General features: G+C 40.9%; 1 protein-coding gene across 3 annotated transcripts in view; it reads right to left on the reverse strand.

The window, feature by feature from the left end:
• Nucleotides 1-18,949, reverse strand: part of LOC129725115 (platelet-derived growth factor subunit B) — a 37,063-nt gene extending 18,114 nt beyond the window's left edge. For 2 of the 3 annotated variants that reach the window (XM_055680573.1, XM_055680591.1), the window contains exons 1-2: nucleotides 18,789-18,949; nucleotides 776-1,282 (exon numbers count right to left, since the gene is read on the reverse strand). In XM_055680573.1, the coding sequence (XP_055536548.1) occupies nucleotides 776-1,030 (255 nt within the window). In that variant the 5' untranslated portion in view covers nucleotides 1,031-1,282; nucleotides 18,789-18,949. Of the gene's footprint in view, nucleotides 1-775; nucleotides 1,283-18,583; nucleotides 18,607-18,788 lie in introns of those variants that run through there. The other variant, XM_055680582.1, reaches the window with a different exon arrangement.
• Between the last annotated feature and the right edge of the window lie 7,962 nt (nucleotides 18,950-26,911).

Consider the following 26,911-nt stretch of genomic DNA (forward strand, 5'->3'; position numbering starts at 1 on the left):
TATGTAGCCGAACTTCCTGAGAGAAGTATTCTACTTCAATATGTTTGAAAGTATTTCGAAAATGACTCAATAACCAATTCAAGATGTCAGGTCAAGAGCTATTCCTGCTTTTCTCTTTGTAAGATAATTGTAATGAAAGTAGTTTTGGAACTAATTATTATAGCTTTTCCTCAAAGTTGGTTTTAGTAACGTCATATCACTGCAACCGTCTGTGCACGGAAGAACAATACCCAATAAATAACGCCTTCCGATCGGGATTAATGACCACTTATTACCCCATCAACGCCAAGTGCGATATAAACGTGTCAGGGGGAGAAATAAAAAGTGAGCAACGCACTTCGCCTACTTGGATGGTATCTAAAACGACTTGTTGGCACGTAGCACGGCATGCTTTGGGTACCGACCGACCGACAGAGTAAACAGTCAGACAGACAGACAGTATGCGCTATTATTTATTACTCATCGATGGCGACCGACGACGGGGCGATCGTACTCGAACCCTAGCCTAAAGTGTGTGTTTGCACGTTATTAAAACAAACAATATTAAAACAATTACTCGCATTCTGTCGCCTGGTGGAGAATTTTCTCCGCCTAAAGTACAAACAAGTTGGTAGAAAGTCTTATCAATTCGACTCTGCATTCCACAAGGTGAATGCTGCCTAGGAATGCTCAAGGCCACCTGTTAGTAAACTGATTAGCTGTTAGTTGTTATCAGGTGGTAATAGGAATTGTGAGTCATTATCAAAGTGCCGAATCAAGTAGGCCAACAACTTACATCATCGCCACAGCAACCATCGAAGTCGTCCGCCTCGCGTTTCACATCCTTGTTGATCAGATTGTAGCGTTCCCTATCGGTGGGAAAAATCATCCGGTTGTCGCTGTTGCCATTGCCCCGGTAAGACCGCCCGTAGTAGGCGGTCCCCTCGAGAGCGGACGCCTGTACTGCTCCACTGGAAGGACCGCTGATCAGTGTGAACACGGTTAGCACCACTGCGACCACGAGATTTACGTGCACTTGAAATCGTCGCATCTTCTTCAGGGTTTGTTTTTGTTTCGTTTCTTCACTTTTTTTTTTCACTTTTCCCCAATCTAGGGCACTGATTCTTCAGGCCGAATTCTACTTCGAGAGAGAAACACGATAATTGCACTTGGGCACACCAACGCTGCCCCGGTTAATTCTGATTGTCTCGTTCTGCGTGGGTGATGTCGCTCTTCTTCTGCTGATGCTGCCAATCAATCGATGTGCATCTTCAGCATCCACTTGACTTAGTTGGGGGTAAAACTAAAAATAACAAAATTGTAAGCAAAAATCGATTGATTTCGTGCGTTCTGACTGCGCCGCCGGCGGCGGCTTAGTCGAGGCGGGCTGCGAAATGTTTGCACTACTATACCGTATATCGCGAAACGAAAAAAAAAACAAGGTACACAACCCGCGAAATGATTCGCCGTAGATAATAAAACCCTGTCAAGTGGTTGTCCGACACTTGACGTGCCTTCGTTGTGTTTTTTTCTTCGTGTGTCTGTGGGGCGAAACGCACGCCAAGACGGATTAATTTTTTGCGAATAACAGTTTAGATAAAAGTTAAACCGTAAAAGCGTGCCGAACGTAATGCTGTGATTCTACGATTCGAATTTTCTGCGCAAAGCGTGTTTGTATAGTGGGGGAAGAGCTAAGAATTCTTCCTTGTTACAGAGCGGTGTTGCTGGAGTTGGAAGAACAGAGGAAAAATTGGTTTATGATATAAATATTTAGAGCTTATTAAATGCTAATTAAATGCCAAAATGTCGATTTGAATCCGTTTTTTATTTCAACTGAGCTTATAAAAATAAAGTAATAAATCCATATCCTACAACAGTTTTATGATGATAGAAACGGTTTACTACCTACAAAAACTTTCTAAAAAAATCTATGCACTTCATTTCATTTAGAGTTTTTGGTAATGGATAAAGTAACTGCAGACCTTCCTGGACACAGCTGAGTGGAATCTTCCGACAGATATTTTTCTCGCTGATCCCGCTTTTAACAAAAGTCAGCCAATAGACATGGTGATTGGTGTTAACAGTTTTTCACCATCTTCTGCTCGTACACAGCTGAGAGAAAATTTACCTCTCCTGATGGATAGCATCTGCGACTGGGTTGTAACAGGATCTGCTGGCTAAGCGCCAACAACTTCAACAAGTCTCGCTAAACATGTGATATGTAAACAAGCCACAATTTCACGTTTTTCAATGAATACAAGCTTAATCTACCCGTACAAATAAAATTGTTTGATTAAGAGTACTGCCCCTCATGGCGAGTCCGTCCCAATTGCATTTTTATCAATTTTGACTTTATTGGTGGGATCATCACTATTTTACATCGACTTTCGGTAGAACACATGATTTTGAATACTTTGTTCTGAGGAACTATGAAAAAAATAGCAAGTCGGTTTGTCCCATAGCAAAAATGATCGCAAGTCGGTCCCATAGAACAAATCATCAGTTCTACAGTCAAAAATAAGCTAAGTTTTTACTTTTTACTGGTAGACTATTCTAAAAATACTTCTTCTCGTCATTTAAAACTCCAAAAATTGCCTTCAGTCGCCTTTTCATGATCGTGCGCCTTTTTATGATCGTGTGGATCTCGCTGTTTTCTTCAAGGGAAAAATTCCACCAGTTGTTTCTTTCATCTATTTTTTTGTTAACAATGCATTTCTGCCATCGCCGTTAGGTGTGTCACTGTACTGATAATTAGAGCAACCAATCAATATAAATTTAATGCTACCCTCGTATTTTATCCATGTTTGGCCGTGGGTAACAATTGAGAAACGGTGGTTTATTAAGTTGTAAGTTCTTTTATCAATAAATCTTATTGGTAAGGCTAGATTTCCGCCTGTTACGATTCTCTTGGTTCAGTTTAGCCTTTACGAATAGACTTGAATTATTGAGAACTGTAGCAGAGGGTCCAAAGCCCCTGTAAAGGAGGATGGTTGCAACAGCTCTTAACCATGGCTGTTGCGTAAAATCCAATGGTTAAAACCCCTAAGCTAAGGTGTTATGCGACCCGTGCCGATGGATGACGTGGTGGGGGGGGTTTAAGAAATACCCAGCCTCTAACGGAGCCTGTGGAGTACCAGGGCACCCTTCACAGTAATTAGCCCTTACTGCATCACGCGGGTCACTGATGCAGCGGACTCTTTTTTACCCAGCGACTCGTGGGAATTTTATGATCGACAAAACTTCACAAAATTCGGCCACCGGCAGCCTTTCTTTGCCGGAACCCATGGACTCATCGGAGCGTAGTCCAATAAAAACAAACGCACCGGGCAGAACAGAGGAGATGGAGCATGAGGATGATTTCAACCTCGACAGCGAATGGCTGGACGGAGGACCCTCTGCTTCATCCTTAATCCTACTTTCTCCACAAGGGAATGACGAAAGTCAAATGGACTTAGTTCCCGGTCCACAGACAAGGCCCGATGACGAAGGGAAACCCGAATCATCGGCACCCCTTGTCAAGCGACTTTCAAATGCGCAAAGGCGGCAACTTAGCAAACATCTTCGCTCCGGTCTCTCTTACGAAGAAGCCAGGAAGCTGGCCCTCCTTCCAACAGAGCAGCCTGCTCATTCGAACCAAGTTGCCGTCAAGCGACAGCGGTCGGACGACTTGGTGTCCCCAAACACCAGTACTAAGTGTCCACAGCCTAAAAAACTGCGGAACGGCACTGGTTTGGGGTCATCGGGTTCGAAGCCGCTCCCGAAGGCCACATATAGGGACATGGTGGGAGCTATAAGCCTTGCGGTTACTTCTGCTACCCACCCCAGCTCCCTACTCACAACGGACCAGCTTCAGGCTGTCCGGACCTCCATCCTCGATCACATTGCGGACCAGGAAAATCCAACCACCAAGCCCAAGTTTAACGGTTGCCATCTAAAAAATGGCTTCCTGCAACTTGCCTGTGCCGACAACGACACAGTGCAGTGGTTGGAAAGGGAGGTACCTTCTCTCGTACCATGGGAGGGAGCACAACTTCGTGTATACCACATGAAGGATCTGCCGAAGGCCAGACGGTATGTCGGTTGCTTCGCGGACAGTGCGAACTCTCCGGACGAGAAGATTCTTCGTTCACTCCAGAATCAGAACGACCATCTCTCTACCAAAATGTGGCGAGTCTGTAACCGCAAATTGGTAGACCTTGGTCGAACTAGTTCTGGATATTGACGAAGAATCGGCCAAACTCGTTGAGAGTAGAAATAATGAACTGTACTACGGTTTCGGCAAAGCACGCATCCGAAAGGTAAGCGGAAGGCCGAACGTCACAGGCAGGAAAGACTCCGTCGCAATGTCAGGGAAGGTACGTGCGGGTAACTCCTCCGGGAGTACTCTGCCACCACCCAGGCAAAGCGATCCTGCGAATGGGCTAAAGGTTCGCGTGGGGAACTCCTCCGGGAGTGCCCCACAACCACCCAAACGCAACCCTGCGATTGGGAAGGTACGCGCAGGATGCTCCCCCGTGAGTGCCCTGTAACCACCCAAACAACGCAACCCCGCGGCTGCTCGGACGGTTCCGTCGAAGACTCGCAAGAGTGTGAAGCATCAACCACCGAAAAGTCGCACCCCCCGGAGTCAAAAACCGCCACAGTGTGCGCGACGACCTTCTGTTGCCAATCGACTGCTGCAACCGAAGCCGAATTGTGAGGAAGAGCAACTTCCATCAACCAGCCAAACCGCTGTTGGCAGCCGTCAGCCAATACCAGGATCATCTTCCGATCCGGACAAAGACGTCAACTTCACTGCAAAGTGAGCAGCCTTCACTGCTTGCAAGCGAATCTCCATCACGCAAAAGGCGCCTCGGGTGTTCTTTGCAGGAGATTCGCCAAAGAGCAGCTAGCGGCTGCTTTCATCCAGGAGCCGTGGATCAACGAATCCAAAGTTCTCGGACTTAACGCTCCTAACGGTAGGTTAATCTACTGTGACACGCAGTCCAAACTAAGGACTGCAATTCGGCTAAATAGAGAACTAAATTTTTTACCTATTACAGAATTTATCCAACGCGACGTCGTTGCCGTCACGGTTGAAGTACCGACAACCAGAGGAAAGCAGGAAATGGTTGTCGCGTCGGCCTACTTCCTGGGCGACCAAGGTGATATACCGCCACCCGAAGTTGCTGCGCTCGTGCGGTACTGCAAGGCCATTAACAAGCCGTTTCTGATCGGCTGCGATGCCAACGCTCACCACACGATCTGGGGCAGCTCGGACACCAACACCAGGGGTGAGTACCTACTTGAATACCTTACTTCTAACGATGTCAATGTATGTAATGTAGGGAATAACCCCACGTTTATCAACGCTATCAGACAGGAGGTCCTTGATCTCACTCTGTGTAGCGCCTCTATTTCTGAAAGGATTAAAAATTGGCATGTCTCCGATGAAACTAGTTTGTCGGACCACAGACACATCGTTTTTAATATAGAGGCTAACCCTCTGAAAAGAGAGCTGTTCAGAAATCCTAAGAATACAGATTGGGAATCCTTTAAGGGACACCTGATCGATTCACGAACTTTCAGTTACAGCAACATTCGAAATTCAGTTGACCTGAATTCGGCAGCAAATGATCTACAAAACAGAATCATGGATGCTTTCGACGCTAACTGTCCACTAACACAGCGGTCAGTATGCCGTGACGTACCCTGGTGGAATGATCAACTTAGTGACCTTCGTCGGGAAACTAGGCGGTTGTTCAACAGGGCGAAAGTCACGTCTAACTGGGACGACTACAGGGCGTTCCTCACTAAGTACAACGCCGAGCTACGCAAGGCTAAACGGAAATCCAGAGTTAGTTTCTGTGAAAGAATCCAAACTCTGCCGGAAGCTACGCGGCTCCAAAAAGCGATGTCCAAAGACCATACTAACGGTTTAGGACAGGTGAGGAAAGAGGATGGATGCCTCACTGTCACTACCAAGGAAACGCTGGAGTTTCTTATAAACACCCACTTTCCTGGATCGACAGAGACCGAAGAACTGAATAGTGATGGGTCGCGGCAGGACAATTCGAGACATATGGCGTCTCGGGAGTCCATCCTGCTGGCCCGTCGACTGTTCACGGAAGCTTCAATAGGTTGGGCTCTAAGCTCATTCGACCCTATGAAGTCTCCTGGTCCAGACGGCATACTACCCATCTTTCTACAAAAATCGGCCGCAGTTATCATGTTCGAACTCATCAACCTCTTCAGAGCCAGCTTTATCCTGGGCCATATTCCGGATAACTGGCTGAAGGTGAAGGTAGTGTTTATCACCAAAGTTGGAAGAAAGGACAAAACCCTACCCAAAACTTTCAGACCCATAAGTCTGACTTCATCACTTCTCAAGTTGATGGAGAAAATAATGGATAAATATATCCGTGACGAGTTTCTTAAAGACTCCCCGTTGAACAGGAACCAACATGCTTATCAAAGCGGCAAGTCAACAGAAACTGCTCTTCACAGCTTAGTGACGTTGATTGAAAAGTCCCTAAGTTATCAGGAGACGGCGCTATGTGCCTTTCTTGATATTGAAGGGGCCTTCGATAACACGTCCTTTGCATCAATCGATACGGCTCTTTCTAATAAGGGAATCGACCAAACTTCAAGGAACTGGATACACGCAATGCTCTCTAGCAGAGTGATCACAGCAACCTTGGGAGATTCGTCTGTAACAATGTCAGTGGTCAAGGGGTGCCCGCAAGGAGGAGTTCTCTCGCCCTTGTTATGGTCACTAGTTGTCGACGCACTTCTCAACAAGCTTTCACAGCTTGGTTACGAGGTCATTGGATACGCCGATGACATCGTCCTCATCGTCAGAGGTAAAGATGACGCAACTCTGTCGAGCCGAATGCAAACGGCTCTGAATACCACCATGTCATGGTGTTTAACATAAACCCCTTAAAAACAGTCCTAATTCCATTCGGCAGACGAAGGACGATCTCCATCACTCCTCCAATACTGAATGGAGTTAGACTGGGCTTCAGCAGTGAAGTCAAATATCTCGGCATTATTTTGGACAAGAAACTGAACTGGTCTGCACAACTGGATCATGCCGCTAAGAAAGCGATCTCAGCGATCTGGGCCTGCAAAACTCTGTTCGGTAAGACCTGGGGACTAAAACCAGACTTGGCACTCTGGTCTTACAAGACCATTGCCCGACCAAGAATCACCTATGCTGCCCTAGTGTGGTGGCCTAAGGTGAACGAAGTGACTGCGCAAGCCAAACTCAAAAAAGTTCAAAGACTTGCATGTCTTTCGGTTACCAGCGCTATGCGAACAACTCCAACTGCAGCCATGGAAGCTATGCTTTGTCTACTACCTCTACATCTTCATGTGAAAAAGGAAGCAGAGCTTGGCGCTCAAAGGTTGCAAAGGAGGAAAACCATACTTGAAGGGGACCAAATCGGCCACCTTCGCATACTTAGGGAGTTCAAACTAACTCCGCTATTAACCACAGTCTCCGACTGGATGGACGTTAGGACCAACATGGATATTCCATATAGAGTGATTGAAACAAACCGCTCTATGTGGAACAATGGAGGGCCTAATCTTCCACCTGGCATCGTCAATTTTTATACGGACGGCTCGAAAATGGGATCCCTAACGGGATCTGGTATATACGGACCCGGTATCAGGGAAACGTTTTCCCTGGGAAAATGGCCCACCGTTTTTCAAGCAGAGGTATATGCCATATATATCTGCGCAAAAATATGTCTGCAACGCAACTACAGACATGCGAAAATCGGTATATTCTCGGACAGTCAAGCAGCACTACTAGCACTTAAGTCCGTCAAATGCGCTTCCAAACTTGTTTGGGAATGCATTGAAACTCTACGGGAACTTTCCCGACAGAATTCAGTTTTTCTGTTTTGGGTGCCCGGACACTGCGGAGTCGAGGGTAATGAACACGCTGACTACCTAGCAAGACAGGGATCAGCTCAGCGGTTTATTGGTCCCGAGCCGTTTCTGGGTACGTCCATTTCCGCTATCAAAAGCGAACTATTAACTTGGGAAAGGCTAGAAATAGTATCCCAATGGCAACAGGCACAGGGTTGTAGACAAGGCAAACAGTTTATCTTTCCGAACCCTGGAACCGCCAGAAAGCTACTTAGTCTAAATCGTAGTGACCTACGGATAATCACGGGACTCCTCACCGGACACTGTCCCGCTTTTATCATTTAAAGAAAATCGGCGTAGTGTTGAACGACACCTGCCGATTCTGCAAAACTGAACCTGAGAGTTCAGAGCATTTGCTTTGCTCTTGCGAAGCTCTTGCTTCCTCTAGGTACAACTTCTTAGGAAGTTACCTTTTAACTCCATACCAAGCATGGAGCTCCAATCCCAAGCAGGTCATTAGTTTCATCAACTATGTTGTACCTAATTGGGGTACAGGTTTACAACAAAACAGTTCTACTCCATCAAAGAGTACGAACAATCCGTCACCTGTGCACAGCAATCGGGGCCCGCCACAAAAGACAATCAGCAAGAATGTCGCAGTGGCATTTCAGTACCCAGTGCCCTTCAGGCATACAGAGAAGAAAAAAAAGGCTAGATTTCGCTTGTATTCATAAAAAAAAAACAAGAAAATTTGGCTTGTTTACATATGGCACATGGGCCCTTTTCACATGTTTGGAACTTCTCTTATGCAGCGTAGTTGTCTTTCTTATAACAACGTTAGAGGAAAGTATCGAGCGCTTCTGCAAGAATCTTGCCACCACTGAAAACTATTCAGTTGGAGAGCATAGACAGTCTGATCGAAAGGCAGGATACCACATATTCATGAGAGAATACATCGATCTCGAACACATGAAGCCGGTCAAAACTAGAAGTAAAGACGACACGGATTGTTACCTTCCCCACCATCCCGTTATCTAGGATTCAAGCACGACGACCAAGGTTCGGGTCGTGTTTGATGGATCGAAACCTCCATTAACTTCTCTTTGAACGAAGCTCTCTGCGTTGGCCCTGTCGTTCACGATGAGTTGATTGACACGATTCTACGGGCTTCTCACGGTCACGTACGGGCTCCTCATTCCTCGTCATTCGTTCTCTAGCAGTTAGCGGATGATGAAGGACAGCCATACCTACTCGGCAGTGAAGCTTTGCGAAAGAATTTTTATGTGGACGACTTCATTGGTGGTGCACAAACGGCCGAAGAAGCTAGCAAACTTCCTATAGAGTTGAATGGGTTAGCAAAGAGTGGATTTGATCTTCGAAAATGGACTTTGAACCGGTACACAGTCGACAATAGAATACGCTTTCTCACGAAACTATCAAAGCGTTAGGCATTAACTGGAAGCCAAGCTCAACCTCTACGCTTAATCCGCTGTTTCTTCGATGGTCATCGTATACTCGCTTACTGCATGAAGCGAGGGCAATGCTTCTTTTTGGATAACCGTGCCAAAACTAGAACACAGCCTCTCCCACACCCGAATCCAGTACGGTGTTACTTTTCAGTGAAACAGTTTGCACAAACTGAAACCGTATTGATTCAATAGGCCCAAAGCGACGTCTTCGCTGTTGAGTTGAAGGACTTAAATGAAGGAAAGTCAGCAAATAAACGCTCCAAAATACGAAGACTGAATCCATTCTTAGACCGAGACGGGTTGTTATCTAAATTGCCCTATCAAGCAAAACATCCTACCTTACTTCCCAGCTTTCATCCGTTCTCCCTGCTAATTGCCCAACATCATCATCACCAATTGTTTCACGACGGAGGATGGCTTCTACTAAGGGCAAGGCCGCAAGGTCACTCAACACCGTTCGTAGACCCGAATGATTTAGCTGCACTCCCCTCGATCCGGTACCTGTGCAACAACAAATTGAACAATTACCTGCGCACAGAATTATCCCGAGCCGCCCCACAGTCAGTGGAGCGACTTCATACAAAGGCTGGCCAAGCAAAATAAAGGTCGAAAAATGCGACAAAAATATGGTATGAACATAATTTTGGGGTGCTGAAACCGAATCTGGCATCCATTTATTATTTGGTGTCGTCCATAGAGCACGTGACCTAATTTTTCATGATTTTTTGGCACTTTTCCTTTTACTTTTTGATTAAATAGAATTATATGATCTTTGACCACAAGCAACGCCATAGGACATCCTCCTTACTGAAAAAAGATTACGTATTGTTCGCACAACCCCTTAAATCAACCAAATTTTGCGAAAAAATTTTTTTTTATTAAAATTATAAGAACATAGGTGATACAAACTAAATACAAATCAAAACGATCAACACCTCTTTCTCCATCATCATCACTTCCTCATCTTTTCATTCTTCTTCAGCTTTTCCTGACTCAACAATTGTTGTCTTCAATAGAAATGTTACCACAGACAAACAGACATACCACTCCATACAAAATTCTAAGCAAGTTGTGGTTCCGACTAACTTGTGCAACATCCACTGGACATGTTCCGCAAAAGATACACTTTCAGCCTTTCTGTTTTTGGCAGCACGGCCCGCAGGAATTGGGTTGTTTAGCTATTCACGGATTTCCGATTTTTATATATCATCTGAAAGGATGTAATTTTCTGAGCAAAACGTGATTTTTTTAAACTTTATATCATTATCCTTCGATTTTTAAATGAAGAATAAAAATTCGCTCTAAATCGCTACAATGACAGTTGGTATATAGGCGAACTGTCGTTGTAGCGATTAGAAATTTTTTTTAAATCACGTTTTATTTAGAAAATGCAGAGTTTACAGATGATATAAAAAACTGATATAGCTAAACAATTGTCCTTAAGTTCGAAGAGAAAAAGCACGTCAGCGCCACCACGAAAATAAATGTAGTGGGTCGTGGTAAGTCTGTATTTCTGTGATAAGACTTCATCTGGAAGTTTTTTACAGTTACTTTTCACATTTCGAAATAAGTGTTAACTATTGGATCTGTGAAAGTAAGAAGATGATCGAATGTATCATGACTAGTATTTTCTAGGCTATTTTTGCGAGTGAAATGTTCTCGAGCATATTTGATTATTTAATTGTTTTTCTCTTGAGTCTCTTCGGTTATTCTTTCTGAAGATTGTATTGCGGTTTGATTGATATTGTTGACCTGAAACAACGATTTGATCTAACCTGATTTGGTGGTTACTGTATTTTTTGGTTTGCAAATTGAATGGAATTAGGATTTTCATCAAGTCTGTTAAACTCTCATTAACTGCTTGAACATGTTTATGGGAGTAATTTTACTGTGAACATGCAAAAATCCGAAAATTGAAGTATTCCAAATATTTAGTGGCAAAAATGCGAAAATTCAAGAAAAAATTATAACACTAGTTATTGCATGTTTTATGTTTCTTTAATGTTAGATAAGTGCTATACTGCGGCTCAAAGCATAACTGTCCCATATTCTGTGCAAACCTTGTAGACTCTGGGACAGTTATGCTTGGAGCGGTAGTATAGTTATGTTGACTAGGCGTTGCGGTTACGTTATATAGGCGTTATATGAGTACATAAGTGCATAAGTGATATAATTAAGTTGTATTGAGGCTTACACAGTTACGTTATATGAGCGTTATATGAGTGCTACGCTAATACTAAGCAATATAATTATTAGGGTGCCAATCATCGTATGGAAAAAAATGACCAGAAAATTTCAAACAGAAACCCTATACAAAATGTTAACCTGCTCGAAAAAATACCCTGTGCAAAATTTCAGCTCAATCGAACCTAAAATGGGGTGGCACAAAGCGATTGAATTTTGGCCTTTTTGAAAACCGAAAATCACCCCAGGGGGGTTGGGAGGGGCCGTTACGTGAAATTTCGGTTTTCGAAAATTTTTTTTTGATGCCAAATGACCTAAAAACGCATTAAACGTCGAAAATTGGTGTCATCTGAAAAATTGTTTTTTTTTTTTTGCAAAAATCGACTTAGTCGTTTTTTTTAATTGTGGAAAGCGGAGATTAAAACATTTAGAATTTATTTAATGAAATTGATCGCTAGTCTCTTGAAATAGCCTGTATAATGATATACACCATAACTAGCATTGAATACATTATGTTTCATTAGGGTGGTTCATTTATTAGACATAGGGTGGTTCATAATATTGTGTAAAAATGAGTAAAAAAATGAAAAAAATCACTTTTCACTGAACACCACTAGAAAAATTTTTGAAAACATAATATTTGTTATATTACTGTCGTTAGGGTGACAATGTTGAATTGAGAAAAATACCATGTAAAATAGCAAGATATTACAAAACAAATTTACAAAATGTTCCAAAAAACTACTCAGTGCAAAAAAAAATATCTCAACCAAAATTAAGATTGTGTCTCGCGGAAAATGTTGAATGCTTTCATGTCATTTGCAAAATCACACACGGGAGGTGCATGGAATTTAAATATTTGAAAAATGTTTTCGATTCCAAGTGTCTTAAAAGTGCATGAAACGGTGGAAACTAATAGAATGTTTTTTAAAATTTTGTTTGAAAAATCTACTCTCTTAGACACTCGTATTTGTTTTTTCGAATGTTATACCAGACAATTTATTCGTTTTATTTACCACAAAAATGTCCTTTGCCAACACTTGATCGAACACACAGTGCTCTGGCTTATATAATCGGACAATAGACTGTATCGATGTTATTCAGTGATAATGAGAGTATAGGGATCTCAATCAGATACGCAACACAATTGACTTGATTGTTTCTGAGTTTGCGTCGTTTTGACAGTTCGACCATACATTTTCTGTCAAGTTCACATCATCAGAACGTGAACGTGTCAATTGGCTGAAACTTTGCATAGACGTTTTTATAGGCAAAAGATGCCAATTTGTGCTAGAGGTTTAATTTTTTGAAACACAATTCATTTTTGAAAAGCTATTGAAAAATGCTATTTCGGATAGGTATTGCTGATTACAAATATTTTTAGAGCCAACACGGTTCGTTTGAGCGGTGTGACGTCTTCGGCAAAGTTGTAAATAATATTGTCTTTCAAAAAAAAAAAAAAAATACACTCTAAAAACAAATTATTATTTTTTGAAAAAAAATGAAAAGAAAGTTAAAAATTAATTATCTAAAACAGCCCAGTAAAAAAACTGATTTTTTTTTTAAACTACTAAAGATTACCTGAACAACGAAACCGGTCATGGATAAATCAGAAAAAAGTTATAATTTTTTTTTGTTTCACAGGGTTTTTTTTTTGAATAACAAAGTTATTATTCAATACTTTGCCAGATACACTATGCCAATCAAATAAACCGTTTTGACTGGAAAAATGTTTTTAATTCCTAATAGGTTGCTCTATTGGATATTAAAAATATGTTTACAGTTGAAACGGTTTGTTTGATTAGCATAGTGTCTTCGGCAAAGTTGTAGATAATATTTTCTCCTTCCAAAAGAAAAATGGGCCTTTCAAAAAAAATAATTGAAAAAAAATTTTTTTTTTCAAGAAATATGTTTTTTAAAAATTGATAACTTTTTTTCTTTATATCTAAATGATCGGACTGGTTTAATTGATTTGGTAATCTTTTGTGGGTTTTATTAGAAAATCCAGATTTTTAAAAAATGAGCTCTTTTGAATAATTAATTTTTAATTTTATCTTCTAACTTTTTTTTTTGAATAAATAATTTTTTAAGTGTAATTTTTTGGAAAGACAGAATTATTATCTACAACTTTGTTGAAGACGTCACACCAATCAAACGAACCGAAGTGCTTTGTTTATTTTATACTCATTTTTCATAATATTATGAACCACCCTATGCCGAATAAATGAACCATCTATTGGATATTAAAAATATGTTTACAGTTGAAACGGTTTGTTTGATTAGCATAGTGTCTTCGGCAAAGTTGTAGATAATATTTTCTCCTTCCAAAAGAAAAATGGGCCTTTCAAAAAAAATAATTGAAAAAAAATTTTTTTTTTCAAGAAATATGTTTTTTAAAAATTGATAACTTTTTTTCTTTATATCTAAATGATCGGACTGGTTTAATTGATTTGGTAATCTTTTGTAGGTTTTATTAGAAAATCCAGATTTTTAAAAAATGAGCTCTTTTGAATAATTAATTTTTAATTTTATCTTCTAACTTTTTTTTTTGAATAAATAATTTTTTAAGTGTAATTTTTTGGAAAGACAGAATTATTATCTACAACTTTGTTGAAGACGTCACACCAATCAAACGAACCGAAGTGCTTTGTTTATTTTATACTCATTTTTCATAATATTATGAACCACCCTATGCCGAATAAATGAACCACCCTAATAAACATAACGTATTCAATGCTAGTTATAGTGTATATCATTATATAGGCTATTTCGAGCGACTAGTGATCAATTTCAAAAGATAAATTCTGAACATTTTGAACTCCGCCTTCCACAATTGAAAAATGGACTCCCAGAGAGTCGATTTTTGCAAAAAAAATTTTTTTCAGTTGACACCAATTCTTTTATGCGCTCAGCATAAAAAAAAAATTCGAAAACCAAAATTTCACTTAGCCCCCCCCCCCCCTTGGGTGATTTTTCCGTTTTTCAAAAAGGCCAAACTTAGATCGCTTTGCGCCACCCCATTTTAAGTCCGATTGAGCTGAAATTTTGCACAGGATGTTCTTTCGAGCAGGTGAACATTTTGTATAGGGTTTTTTTTTTGAAATTCGAGTTGACCATTTTGGCTGGCACCCTATTATATAATTACAAACACATGATAATATGGTTTACATTGAAAAGTGTACTCGCGCTGAGAGATTTTTAATCTGTTTTATGCCTCTCGCTCTTATCACTCATTGATATTGGGAGAATGCGGCAATTGACTCAGGCAGGGTAAAGTGAGCAAAGCATGCTCACACTTTTTTTCTCATTTTATGCACTGCGAGTTGAACTAGTTGATCACCGATCTCTTCGGTTTTTGTTTGATATTTGATATTTGGCTATGTGGTCCCCGTGGTTCTGTGGTTAGCGATGTCGGTCGGCTAGCTCTCCCACACGGTTGTGATGTCGGGTTCGATTCCCGATCAGGTCGAGGATCTTTTCGAGCCGGAAATTTTCTCGACTTAGCACTGGGACACGGTGTATCGTTGTACTTATTACAACATGCAAAATATGCCGAAAACAGTATCGATAACGAATTTTCTCAACTAATCTAGTTGATCGAGACCGCCTTAGCCCCCCAGGCTAGCGTGCGATATTGTTGTTGTATATGAGCCAATTATAAGAAACACCTGGTGCACGTAGTGTACACTAGGACGAGACGCCACTGCAGACATGACATAAGTGCAATAATGATGTCACATAAGCGTTACAGTTACGTTGTATAGGCGTTACAGGGGAGGTTCATAAGCGATGTTTCACAAATGTTCCAGTTATGTTGCAGAGGTGTTTAACTGTGATGCAAAAATACTTTGATTATGTTGCATAGGTGTTGAGGTCATGTTATATAAGGGTAACATAGGCGCTACTCAAGCGTCGAACTATGTTACGTTTAAGTTACATAAGCATAACGAAAATGTTACATAATTGTTACATTTATGCTGCATGAGCAAAAGTTGCGATGAAGTGAGCGGCCGTTCATCAAAGATGTCACGCATTTAGGGGGAGGAAGGGATCTCGATTATTGTGACATTTTGTGACATAGGGAAAGAGGAGTTAACTTAAGCGCAACGACACATTTCAAGTTAAAAAAATAAAAAGGACACATATCTGTATTACAGAGGTACTCATTTGTTCTGAAATTCAAATTCGATACAATATTTGCATCGTTTATTCATGATGGCACGATATTTTTTCATTTGCTTGAAATAAAGTAAATAGCGTAATATTCGTGAGATTAGCGTGCATGTTTGTTTATGAGTAGGGATACCATCTGGCCGAAGTTATAAATCAGGACACCTTTTCTCGGCACAAATTTGACTTAGCCATTCTATTCTTCGATGTATGAGCAACTGTAACGCGTAATATGTGATTTACCCTTTGAAATACAATATAAAACTCTTCTATTTACTGGACATTTAGTAAATTTGTTTTTTTTATGCGTTGGTATGAACCTCGTAGAGAGGCGCGTTAATTAGAAAATCCTTCGATTTATAAATTCGCCTAAAAAACCGTTTGTTCGAAAATCCGTGTAGAAAAATACTTAGTAAAAACTGAATGTATCTCTGACGAGTCTTTTTCATCAAACCACTTCAAATTGTTACGCATTAGTAGGTGCTTTAAAAATTCAACACATAAACTGTTCCAACTTAAACTTAACAAATGCCAGATGCTTAATGGTAACGGTCAACGCGTGAAAGATTCTTCTTATCAATCTACTGAGATTCAACCAATGGAAAAAATTCGATCGCAGTGAGCGTTGCGACCTGGAATCGAAAACACTTATTGAGCAATTTTCAAAAATTCTGCTCATTACCGCACAACGAAATTAAATATCTTAAGAAATTTCTTTCATTCTTTAGTCTCTACCAGCCCTACAAAAATTGTGGCAAAACGTGAACAATTTGGATTGCGAATGGATCGAAGAAGAGGATCCAAAAAAGAATAGTCTTCCAGAAATCGTCACTGATGCTGTAGTTACTGCCTTGGCTTTCCCTGTCGTCGATATGCAAGTTCATCAACAGAATACTCAGATTAAGGATTGTGCTGTTTTTCCAGTAATTTTTTATAACGTTTAATTTCTTGCAGCTTGTTTTAACCATAATCAAGGAGGGATGAAGTTGATGAAAACGTGAAGCAACCAAGAGAGGTCAATTTTATCCAAATGTTGCGTGACATCATCAATGAATGACCCCTTATTGCGTATAAGCGCAGTCAATAAATAGGAACGTGTGAAATATTATACAGTTATTTTCAACAAACATCAATACAAAAACCCCAAAGTTTTCGAGTAAAAACAAACAAACATTCTGGAAAATGCGCGTGAAAGATTCGTGTGACTTTCGCGTAAAAAAAAACAATACAAATTGTGAGATGCATTTCGTATCCGCGTACTAGACTTGAGAGTACTCTTTTATGATTTCGGCGTTTTGGCACTTAATTAGGATCTAATAAGCACTAATTCTTACATACCATAGACCAATCGTTCCACAAACCGCCTGCGTAAACTTTCAACTCCTCCTAAGACCGAAGTCCGAGAATGCTCAACATTTTATCGTCTAACCCGGTTAGATATTCGCAGCCGCCCTTCAACCTTGGTTAAATTTCTCCATGGGCCACTCAGTACGACGGACGACCGAGACTAATCCAGCGCCGGGAATTTGATTGTCTGTATCCGGTTTCATGTGTACAAATATCACGTATGAAATGTACGACGACACTACCGCGGAGTGCGGTCAGAATCATCAGCATCGAGTACGATGTTGTGATTGATCAAAATTTTCAGAATGTCGTCGTTTGAATAAATGTTAATTCATTTGGTTTTTTTTCTTCTTTCAATCCAAGTGGGCTCTTGCATATAGTTATTACTGCCCGCACCTGACAGCGCATAGTAGCGTGGCGCGTTTTTAGCAACACGGCTACCGCGACTGCGGTGACTCATCCACCTGTTTTCGGACGACAAGGCGACTGCGGCCGAGTAAACGTGTGCGCAATGGAATTTCACGACCTCATCGCCGTTTTGTAGCAACTGTTTTGTGAGCGGTTGCCGTAGAAACCAGGCGGGATGGTTTGCATTTGAATTCCCCCTCACAGCTTGTTTGACGAGTTTAATGTGTAATGTTTTGGACTTATTGTCCCATTGTTTGAGTTATGCGTTGTGGGTCGGACCCAAGCAAACACGACAATTCGATTTGCGGTTCCAGAGTACCACACACGTGAGCCGGCGGCGGCGTCGAAAATGCCGACGTATGATCACGTAAAAAGCAAAAAAAAAAACACATTAATTTCCGTTCGGTTCTGAACAACAACAACGGTGGTGGTAATTTTTCTTTATCGCTTCATCAGCTTTTATTATCTAACCTACCGCTCTCAACGTGTGACAACTTCATAACAGAGCGCATCGTATTGACCGAGGCTTCAAGCTGTGATAACTGTGACGACAGGACGGAAGGTCCACAATAAAAGCGAACAACGCACAGCCACCTGCACCGAGTGATAAGCGCTAGATAAGTCGCCTAATATGTCGCCCTAAACTGTCGACTGCCACAGGTAGCTCGGTTCGTTCGTTTTTTTTCACAGCTTATTTGTTTTTTATTTCGTCGAAGGTCAGTCACATCGACGGCGCCTGAACCCGCGCGACACGCTCTTCTCGCTTCCGCACGCATTGAAGTTACCGCAAGCCGACGCAGAACGCAGCATGCTGGCGCTCTCAGGTTAGTGCGGGTGGGCTGCCCCGTCGGCTGGTAACCCTATTTTCATGGTATGCTGTGTCACTTCCTCTTCGCACTACGGCGGTGGCGATGATGATGATCTCCGTTCGAGTAGGCGGCGGTAACGATCGTAGTCGCTAATCAGTGCCGCGCTCACCGGGAGGACAATGCGAATAATGTGGCCCCAATTGGGTTATTATTCAATTTAAGATTTGTGAAAGCGTACAAACTCCGTCCCAGCACTATTTGTTCGTGATTATCATTCTTCCAACCCGGTTGCACTGAGCATAGAACGTAGTAGCCAAACATTTCGCTAAACCCATGGCACTTTTTTTTTCTTCGAACCACTATTTATAACACCAATAACATGTTTTCAATGATTTCTTCCGCTGATTCGCAAAAAAAAAACGCGAACTACAACTGAGCTCGTGACCAAATTCCCCCCTATGCGCTTCCAGCTAGCACAATACCATCATAAATCAACACACTTTAGCACGCTCCCCAACTCCCTCCACACAATTATTTATTCTATCACACTGCCACTCTCTACCTGTATTTATTTGATATCTCTGACAGAATATCGCACCGCCTTCTTGACCGCAGAAAAACTTTTTCCCGTCCGACCAGGTTGCCTGCTTAACTCGTACTGATCGTCCGATCCGACTCTTGTCGGCTGGAAAGTCGTCAGCGATTCAGGAGCGACAACGACGGTAGCGCGCAGTGTTTGCATACAATTTTCCTCTCTCCGCGAGCTGCTCGCAGCTTTGTTATCTATCTGCGCTTGCTATAGAACGTGCGCACTAGCATTCATACTTACCTGCTGCTGCGGTTTACGCGAAGAAAATTTTCAATTCGATACGAGCGGATTATATAGTTATGTGTGCGCTTGTTTTGCTCGATCATGTATGATAGGGTTGACTTAAAAGACCAGTAAAAGCTTCACAGTAAGCGATGATTCCAAATTGAGATCAGAATACCAAGAACACCAGAAAAGGCAACAAAAGTTATAATTATAATTTAGGTCAAAGTAGCCAAAATGCCTCGAAGGCTAAGATTAGCTTAGAATGACGAATTTTTAAAAGCCAGGACAACTTATACGAGTAAATTATTCCTATTTTAACCAAAAGAGAAAAGCAAAATGAGCTTGAGCGGCGACAAAATCCTTTAAAATTTCATTTGTGCTTCTTATAAACGCCCAATTCTATGATTGCTGCGACTCAGCTGTGTCGAACATAGTATTCTATTATTAAGACCAATCTAGACGTTCTCTTTCCACACTCTCAATAGGTTATTGGCCCCCGAGAGAACGTTTTATTGGAGGATTCTCGAAGTTTTTTAGAAATTTTTTAACTCACCCATACAAAAATACCGTCGGAAACGATACGATTTTGAAGTAGAATACTTCTCTCAGTAAGTTCGGCTACATAGGGATGTGAAATGAAAATCTAAAACCGAAAAAAAATTGAAAAATATGTCCAATTTCAAATGCTAATAAATCGGTTAGTATTCGATGGATTTCCTTCGTTCTTGCAGCAATAGATGGAAAATCTTCTAAGATTCTTCCCAAAATAAGATAATTACTACTATTGTACTATTTCAAATAGTCAAGCCTTGTCAAAACGAAAAATTCGACCTCTGATTGGTCGTTATATGCTTGCTTCCCAAGCACGGTCGACAGGATCATATACCTTGCAATTGAAAACATGCTCTTTGGCCTATATAAGAGCCTGTTTCAGCCGGAGCCGCTAATAATAGTTCAAGACAGCGACAACAGCAGTCGTCCTTCCTTAGCAGCAGCACTAGCCCTGTGGTTGGTCACCACGTCTCAGGAGCAGCGCGGTTTTTCTCAGCGTGTGTTGCCAGACAGCCATTATTCCCCCCGTGTTGGGGCAACATGAAGATTGCCATCAGGAAATCCTATTTTGGAAATCGAAATGCCTTTTTCAAGGCAAATGAACAAGTCATTGAAAGTTAATAATTTTTGTCAACGCAAGCAAGCATTCTGTGTTGCATCCTAGCAATTTAAATCTGTCGCACCCGTCGAATTTACTGACTGTAAAATAGCTTCCACAGTGCATGTTGTCCGTGTATCTTAATTCCCCCAATGTTAGGGCAGCTCAAAAGTTGTAATCAGTAACCGATTTTGCTTTTTTCAAGGCAAATAAACAAATAACACTGTGCTACAAATGAAAAAAAAAAGGCAAGAACTTCTGAAGTAACCTAGTGTAGGTTGTAGGTCTTGTTGAGTGTAACATTCGCTCATACTAGAAATTTTCCAAACACCTTCAAAATCTGAAGTTATGGTCAAAATACGGTTTTTTGGACCTCAGCGAATATAATATTTTTTTAACTCAGTCATTTGTCAGCCGATTTTCAATATTAAAGCAGTTTTAGATAGAGGACAAAAAGAGCTTTCAAAATATATACAGGTTTGTTCTAATTTCAATAAAACATGTTAAGTTATTTGAGTTCATATCCAATTTTATAGACTTTTTCACGCAATTTTTCAATTCAATTTTGAATTTGCCGTCTATTTTTGTAATAAACATACCACAAATACACTATAATTTCGAAAGTATATTCAATTCCGAATCAAATAAAAGTTGTTTTGTGGAAATCGGTTGATATTTGGCTAAGTTATATATTTTATAAAGAAAACCAAAATTTTTGGCTTCTATCGCACATTTATTTCACGGTGCTACAAATGATGAAAAAATGCAAAAACTTTAGATGTGACCTAGTGTGGGTTGTTGCTTTAGTCAAAACTTGCTTGCGCATTTACTTGAAGTTTTCCAAATACCCCAAAAATTATAAGTTATGGTCAGAACCCTGTTTTTTACCTTAGCTCACATTTTTATGTTTAATACGGTTATTTTTCAACCGATTTTTTATATTTAGGCTGTTTTGGAAAGGCGAAAAATAAAGCATTTGAAACATATAGTTTACCTATATGTGATGAATAGTTTTAAAATAAATAAGATGGTTTATTTTATTCTCAAATTTTTCCAAATTTATTCGCAATTTTCCACACATTTTTGTAATGATGGAGCTTCAATTGCTGTAAAATTTGGAAAGTTCTTTCTAGTACCAAATGGACACAATAGGTGTTGTTAATGAAAATCTGTTATAATTATGCTGAGAAACGATTTGATGAAATCTAAGTATATGGTGGCAAACATCAAGTCATATCTCAGCCAATTTATAACAGATTTTCATAAACAACACTTATCGTTTTCGTTTTGCACTAAACGTACTTTTCAAATTCTACAGCAATTAAAGCTCGTTCATTTCAAAAATGTGTAAAAAATTGCAAATAAATTTGGAAAAATTTAAAAATAACATAAACTATTTTATTTATTTTAAAACTATTCATCACATATAGGTAAAATTTGAAAAAAAAAACTATCTTATTTTGTTGAATATAAATCATCTTATTTTATTTAAAACTATTCAGCACATATAGGGACACTCTTTAGACATATTTATATGTTCCAAGAGTTCTGTTTTTCGCCTCTCCAAAACAGCCAAAATATAAAAAATTGGTTGAAAAATAACTGAATTAAACATAAAAATGTGAGCTAAGGTAAAAAAAAGGTTTTGACCATAACTAATAATTTTTGGGGTATTTGAAAAACTTCAAGTAAACGCGCAAGTAATATTTGACTAAAGCTACAACCCTCACTAAGCCACACCAAAAGTTCTTGCATTTTTTCATCATTTGTAGCTCCGTGAAAGAATTGCGCGATAGAAGCCAAAAATTCTGGTTTTCTTAAAAAATATATAACTTAGCCAAATATCAACCGATTTTTACAAAACCCCTTTCAATTGATTCGGAATTGAATGATCTCTCGAAATTATAGTATATATCTGGAATGTTTCTCACAAAAATAGACGGAAAATTGACAATCAAATTGAAAAATTGCGTGAAAAAGTCTAAAAAATTAGGTTTAAGCTCAAATAACTCAACATGTTTTATAGATATTAGAACAAACCTGAATATATTTTGAAAGCTCTATTTATCCTATTTCTTAATATTGAAAATCGGTTGATAAATGACTGAGTTAAAAAATATTATATGCGCTGAAGTCCAAAAAATCGTATTTTGACGATAACTTCAGATTTTGGGGGTGTTTGGAAAATTTCTAGTATGAGCGAATGTTACACTCAACAAGACCTACAACCTGCACTAGGTCACTTCAGAAGTTCTAAAACGCTGTAATTAAAGGTTAATAACTTTCTGGCATCAACACAAGCAGACATTCTGTGCGGGATGCAATCAAATTCTGTTGTAGTTGTCTAATTTTTACTTTTACTTTATTTAGTAAACTCCCCACTGTAGGGGCAGCGCAAACGCTGCGATCAGCATAACCGACATTGAATAATTAACTGCCCTGTTAGTACGCATTCACAAAAGCAATTAGTTCGACTATGCAGAGCTAATATGAAGTCGATTCAATCAATCAGCATAAACAGAATTTCGTCGTCTCCCAGCTGCCAAGTTGCAACATGATGCAACACGCAACAGCGAGCAAACGAAATCGCTTGATGTTACAAACCGCAATAAGATACGGGTTAAAACCGTTGCGTGTGTGAGAGCACCATCGGTATTTATTCGCTGGATACAAAAATCAAATGCGAATTGTGGAATAATTCGTCTAAAGAACATAAGGAAATGGTAAACCTGAACTTAAAGGCGTGGCCTATTACGTAGCACTCTTCGGCTATAAAAAAGTGTTTCTGGGAAAACTAGCTACATTCATTAGTCGGAAGGTGAACTGGATGGACCGTCCACAACGTTGACAGCAGTAACAGCAGATATCGGCACTCAGCAGTAACAGACCATAGCAGCGGGTCGCGCCTATGGCTGCTTTCAAATTAAACAAATCACTTGCCCTGTGGTTGGTCACCACGTCTCAGGCCTCTGCCAGGCTGAACGCCAACGCGAGTGATCGGGCGAGATTTTTGCGGTACATCAGCCGGCACTTCCTCTAATGGAAAAGTAGGATCATCTTGTTTAGAAGAATATTACTGTCGGTAATATTACAGAGATGCGAAGTAGAGCTGTGTAAAAGTATTCTACTTCAACCTTGCGGTCGTGGCTTTGCACACAACCCTCCTGTGATTTTTTTCTGTTCGGGATTGTGGTCATAATCTCCCTCCTTAAAATCTTCAAACATTTTATACGAGGGTAGGAATGGAGTAAACACCGCAATCCCGTGTGCTACAGCTGCAAGTCCTCCACCCAGCCTGGTACTGACGATAAGAAATAGGTGTCCTGTGATTCTTGCAAATTATGGGAGCATTTCGGTTGTACAGGTGTGGACGACTTTGTCAAAGGTTTGGCCTTCTTCTGTAACGAGTACCGAATAAGAACTCCTTCGTGATCCGCCCGCCCTCTACAAATCGAAATGAAGCTGCTCGAGGAGGAAAAGATAATGCTTGCAGGAACAAGGCGCGCTAGAGAGGAAAACAACGGAAGGAGCTCTTCGTCGACTTGAATAAAACGAGACCCCCTCAATATCCAACAGTGGCTACTACAAGAAAAGAAAAAACTTAGATGAAGCAGCAGCAGATCTGGGTCGATTCACGAGCCCAATCAAAAAGTGTCGGACTGGCTGAACGAAATACATTCCGATGTATTCGATACCGTTTCCATCACTCGAATTCTGACTGCCATTCATGCAATGTCCGGTCCCATCTACTGTTGCGATTCCATCAGAACAAATAAAACCACCAAATAATACCAAATAATCACCTAATCCGCCGGGGTTCCCGACTCCGTCTAAGCCCGATCCAATCGAACCAATTGGATCAGTCAGATCCACCTCGCCACCTAATACCTTCATCGCCAAGCTTCCTTCGGCCGGATCGACTGGATGCAGGTTAAATGGCATTTCTCAGGGAATCCGGAAGATTGGCCGGTATTTGTATATCCAGCTTTGAACGAACAGCAGCTGCATGCAGATACTCAGACGCAGAAAACATCATCCGCCTACAACGGTCCTTGAAGGGACATGCTTTCGAGTCAGTCCGGAGGAGACTGCTACTTCCATCCAGTGTACCACAGGTCATCAACACCCTGCCTACGCTGTATAGTAGACCGTAACTCCTGATACGATCAGTAATCGCGAAGGTTTATCGAGTTACCGCGCAAAAGCACGATTGACGGTGGTGAGACGATTGAATGTTCAGAATCTGGTCGATCAATTCCTTCATCTGGCGAACCAGGCACTGATGCAGGAGCTCCTCGGATTGCTGAAGATGGAATAGGTGGTCTACATTAGTGGTCAACATTAGTGACTTTCGATGAGTTCATAGCAGTATTAGTGACAGCAGCTAGCAGATAACGTCCGATCTTCCGAGCTGCAGCCGCAACTCCGTGGGTGATCGAAAGAGGTCTAAGAAAAAAGGTATTGCATTCGTTACTCCGGGCGTCTGCTCTCACTACAAACCAGACAGCTAATATTTAAGAAACCAGATAAGCCTTGTGACATTTTCAGATCGTACAACGCTATGCGGGTTGGTCCATGTTTGTTTCGGAGTCCCACTGAAGCTCCGTGAAGGTAGAGCAATGGATCCAACCGCTGCAAAGAGTCGACTTTGCTGGAACATTCTCGCAGAGGGCAGTGATAAATTTCATCTGCAATTAAGTCAATTAAGAGATTTCATTGCACTGGACGACGCCAGGGTCACCAGATACTACGAGCCGCTGGAATCTAACGAAGATATACGTGCCAGAAAGATCCTAGAGGAATCTACAAGGCGGAGCAAGGATGGGTGATGCACGTAGCCATCTTCGGCGCCATCTGTTCGCCAGTTTCTGCACAACACGTCAAAAATACTTACGCACCGAACTGTTTCTACGGGCTACATCAGCCATAGTAAAAACCGCTACGTGGACGATTATTTGGACATCTTTATGACCGTCGAAGAAGTCGTCAAGGAGGTGATACTAGTATACGCAAAAGGAGGATTCAAGATCTACAAGTTTCGCTCGGCAAAAATTTCGGCGGACGAGTCGAAGAACCTGACCTGGAACGAAATAGCACAATTGAATCTGTGGTTGGAATGAAGTGGTTTCCTGAGGAGGACTGCTTCACCTACACGGTTAATCTACGGGATGATCTTAAAACTATCGTCGATACAGCACCCGTACCGATAAAGCGGAAGTTGTTGAAGGTCGTCATGAGCCTCTTTTACTCTCTGGGTCTTTTTTTCTAGTCCAAGGAAAAGTGCTTATACAAGAAACCTGGGCATCAGGAACGGGATAGGACGAATCGATCAATGAGGATCTTTATCAGAAGTGGCGTCAATGGATGGATTCTTTCCGAAGTTGGACTGGTTGATGATTCTACGCTGCTACTTCTCCTCGTTTCCGGATATTCTGAATGGTATCACAGAACGGAAGGTCATCTGTGATTCGAAAACTGCTGAGTGCTCAGTGAATTTTGCAGCGCTCCCTTGTGGTGGAAAGAACGCATTTTACACGGAAAATAAATAGAATTTATACTTCTTTTATTGAAATCTGTCATACACACTGGTATAAATCTGCCATGCGAAAACACTACAGGTGCACTCTTTTAATGCGGTTATGTGTTTATTCTATATTATTACTTTGAAATTCTCTCAAGTTTCCCAGCAATAATGGTTATCACAAGCATTTGAAAGATGTTTTATATTACACTTTTGACGTATGAGTACGAATAATATAATCGATCTAGAAATTTGCAAATTTTTACTACTAAAAGGTACGGGGATGAAAGGAATATTTAAATTGCGTCCGTCACGAAAAGTGATAAGGATTCGAATGGTTATAGAATCTGCGATCTCGAACCGTCCCAGATGGTCTCGAGGTACGATGCTAGCCTACCAAGCAAGTTGTCGTAGGTTCGAGTCTCGGCTGGGAAGAGACTGTTAGTGTCAGACTGACACTGTCAGTAGGATCGTAGTGCTAGCCCCGCAATTGTCATGTACACTCAAACAGTTGGATGCGAAGTCGGTGTATAACAGAATGTCGAGTTCCGATTTAGAATGTAGTAGCAAGGCTTTGCTTTGCTTTAGAATCTGCGATTTACATAGTATCGCTGCACCAGAGAGATTGCATATCCTATTTGCTAAATCCTTTGTACTACCATTGAAAAGAAGATATTGGTTACATCCACATAATGTTAAAGATCATTCTAAGACTTATTTCAATTTAATATAAAAGTGTTCTAAATTAGTTTCGCTTCGACGCATATTGATTTTGTGGAATAGAACTTTGTGTGAAGAAGACCTGCTTTTTCGTGTGCATTTTTTCGAAATAAGACCAGTAAAACAGGAGGTGTGAAACGACCTGCTCTCCTGCACTCCTGCTCAACATGTCGACGGGCTTTGGTAAAATGTATAACTGTGTTATTTAGGCCGAAGAGCAAGACTCCACATAGTGGTGTGCGAAACGGCTCCTTTGCAAAAGCGGCTCTGAACCGCTCACTCACCGTTCCGAACAGACTCATATGAACGGCTCATAGTTCACAATGATTCACGAGCGTTGAAAGTTCGTATTTTCTCGGTAAACTTCGGGTGTGCGCGAATCCATCAGTTTTGGTGCGCTCAAAAAACCGTAGCTCTTTTTCGTGAGCCGTTCATTCTTTCGCTCTTTTCTATAACCGGTTCATTCACACATTTAAATAA

The sequence above is a fragment of the Wyeomyia smithii genome, chromosome 1, assembly GCF_029784165.1.
Source record: "Wyeomyia smithii strain HCP4-BCI-WySm-NY-G18 chromosome 1, ASM2978416v1, whole genome shotgun sequence".
NCBI lineage: Eukaryota > Metazoa > Arthropoda > Insecta > Diptera > Culicidae > Wyeomyia > Wyeomyia smithii.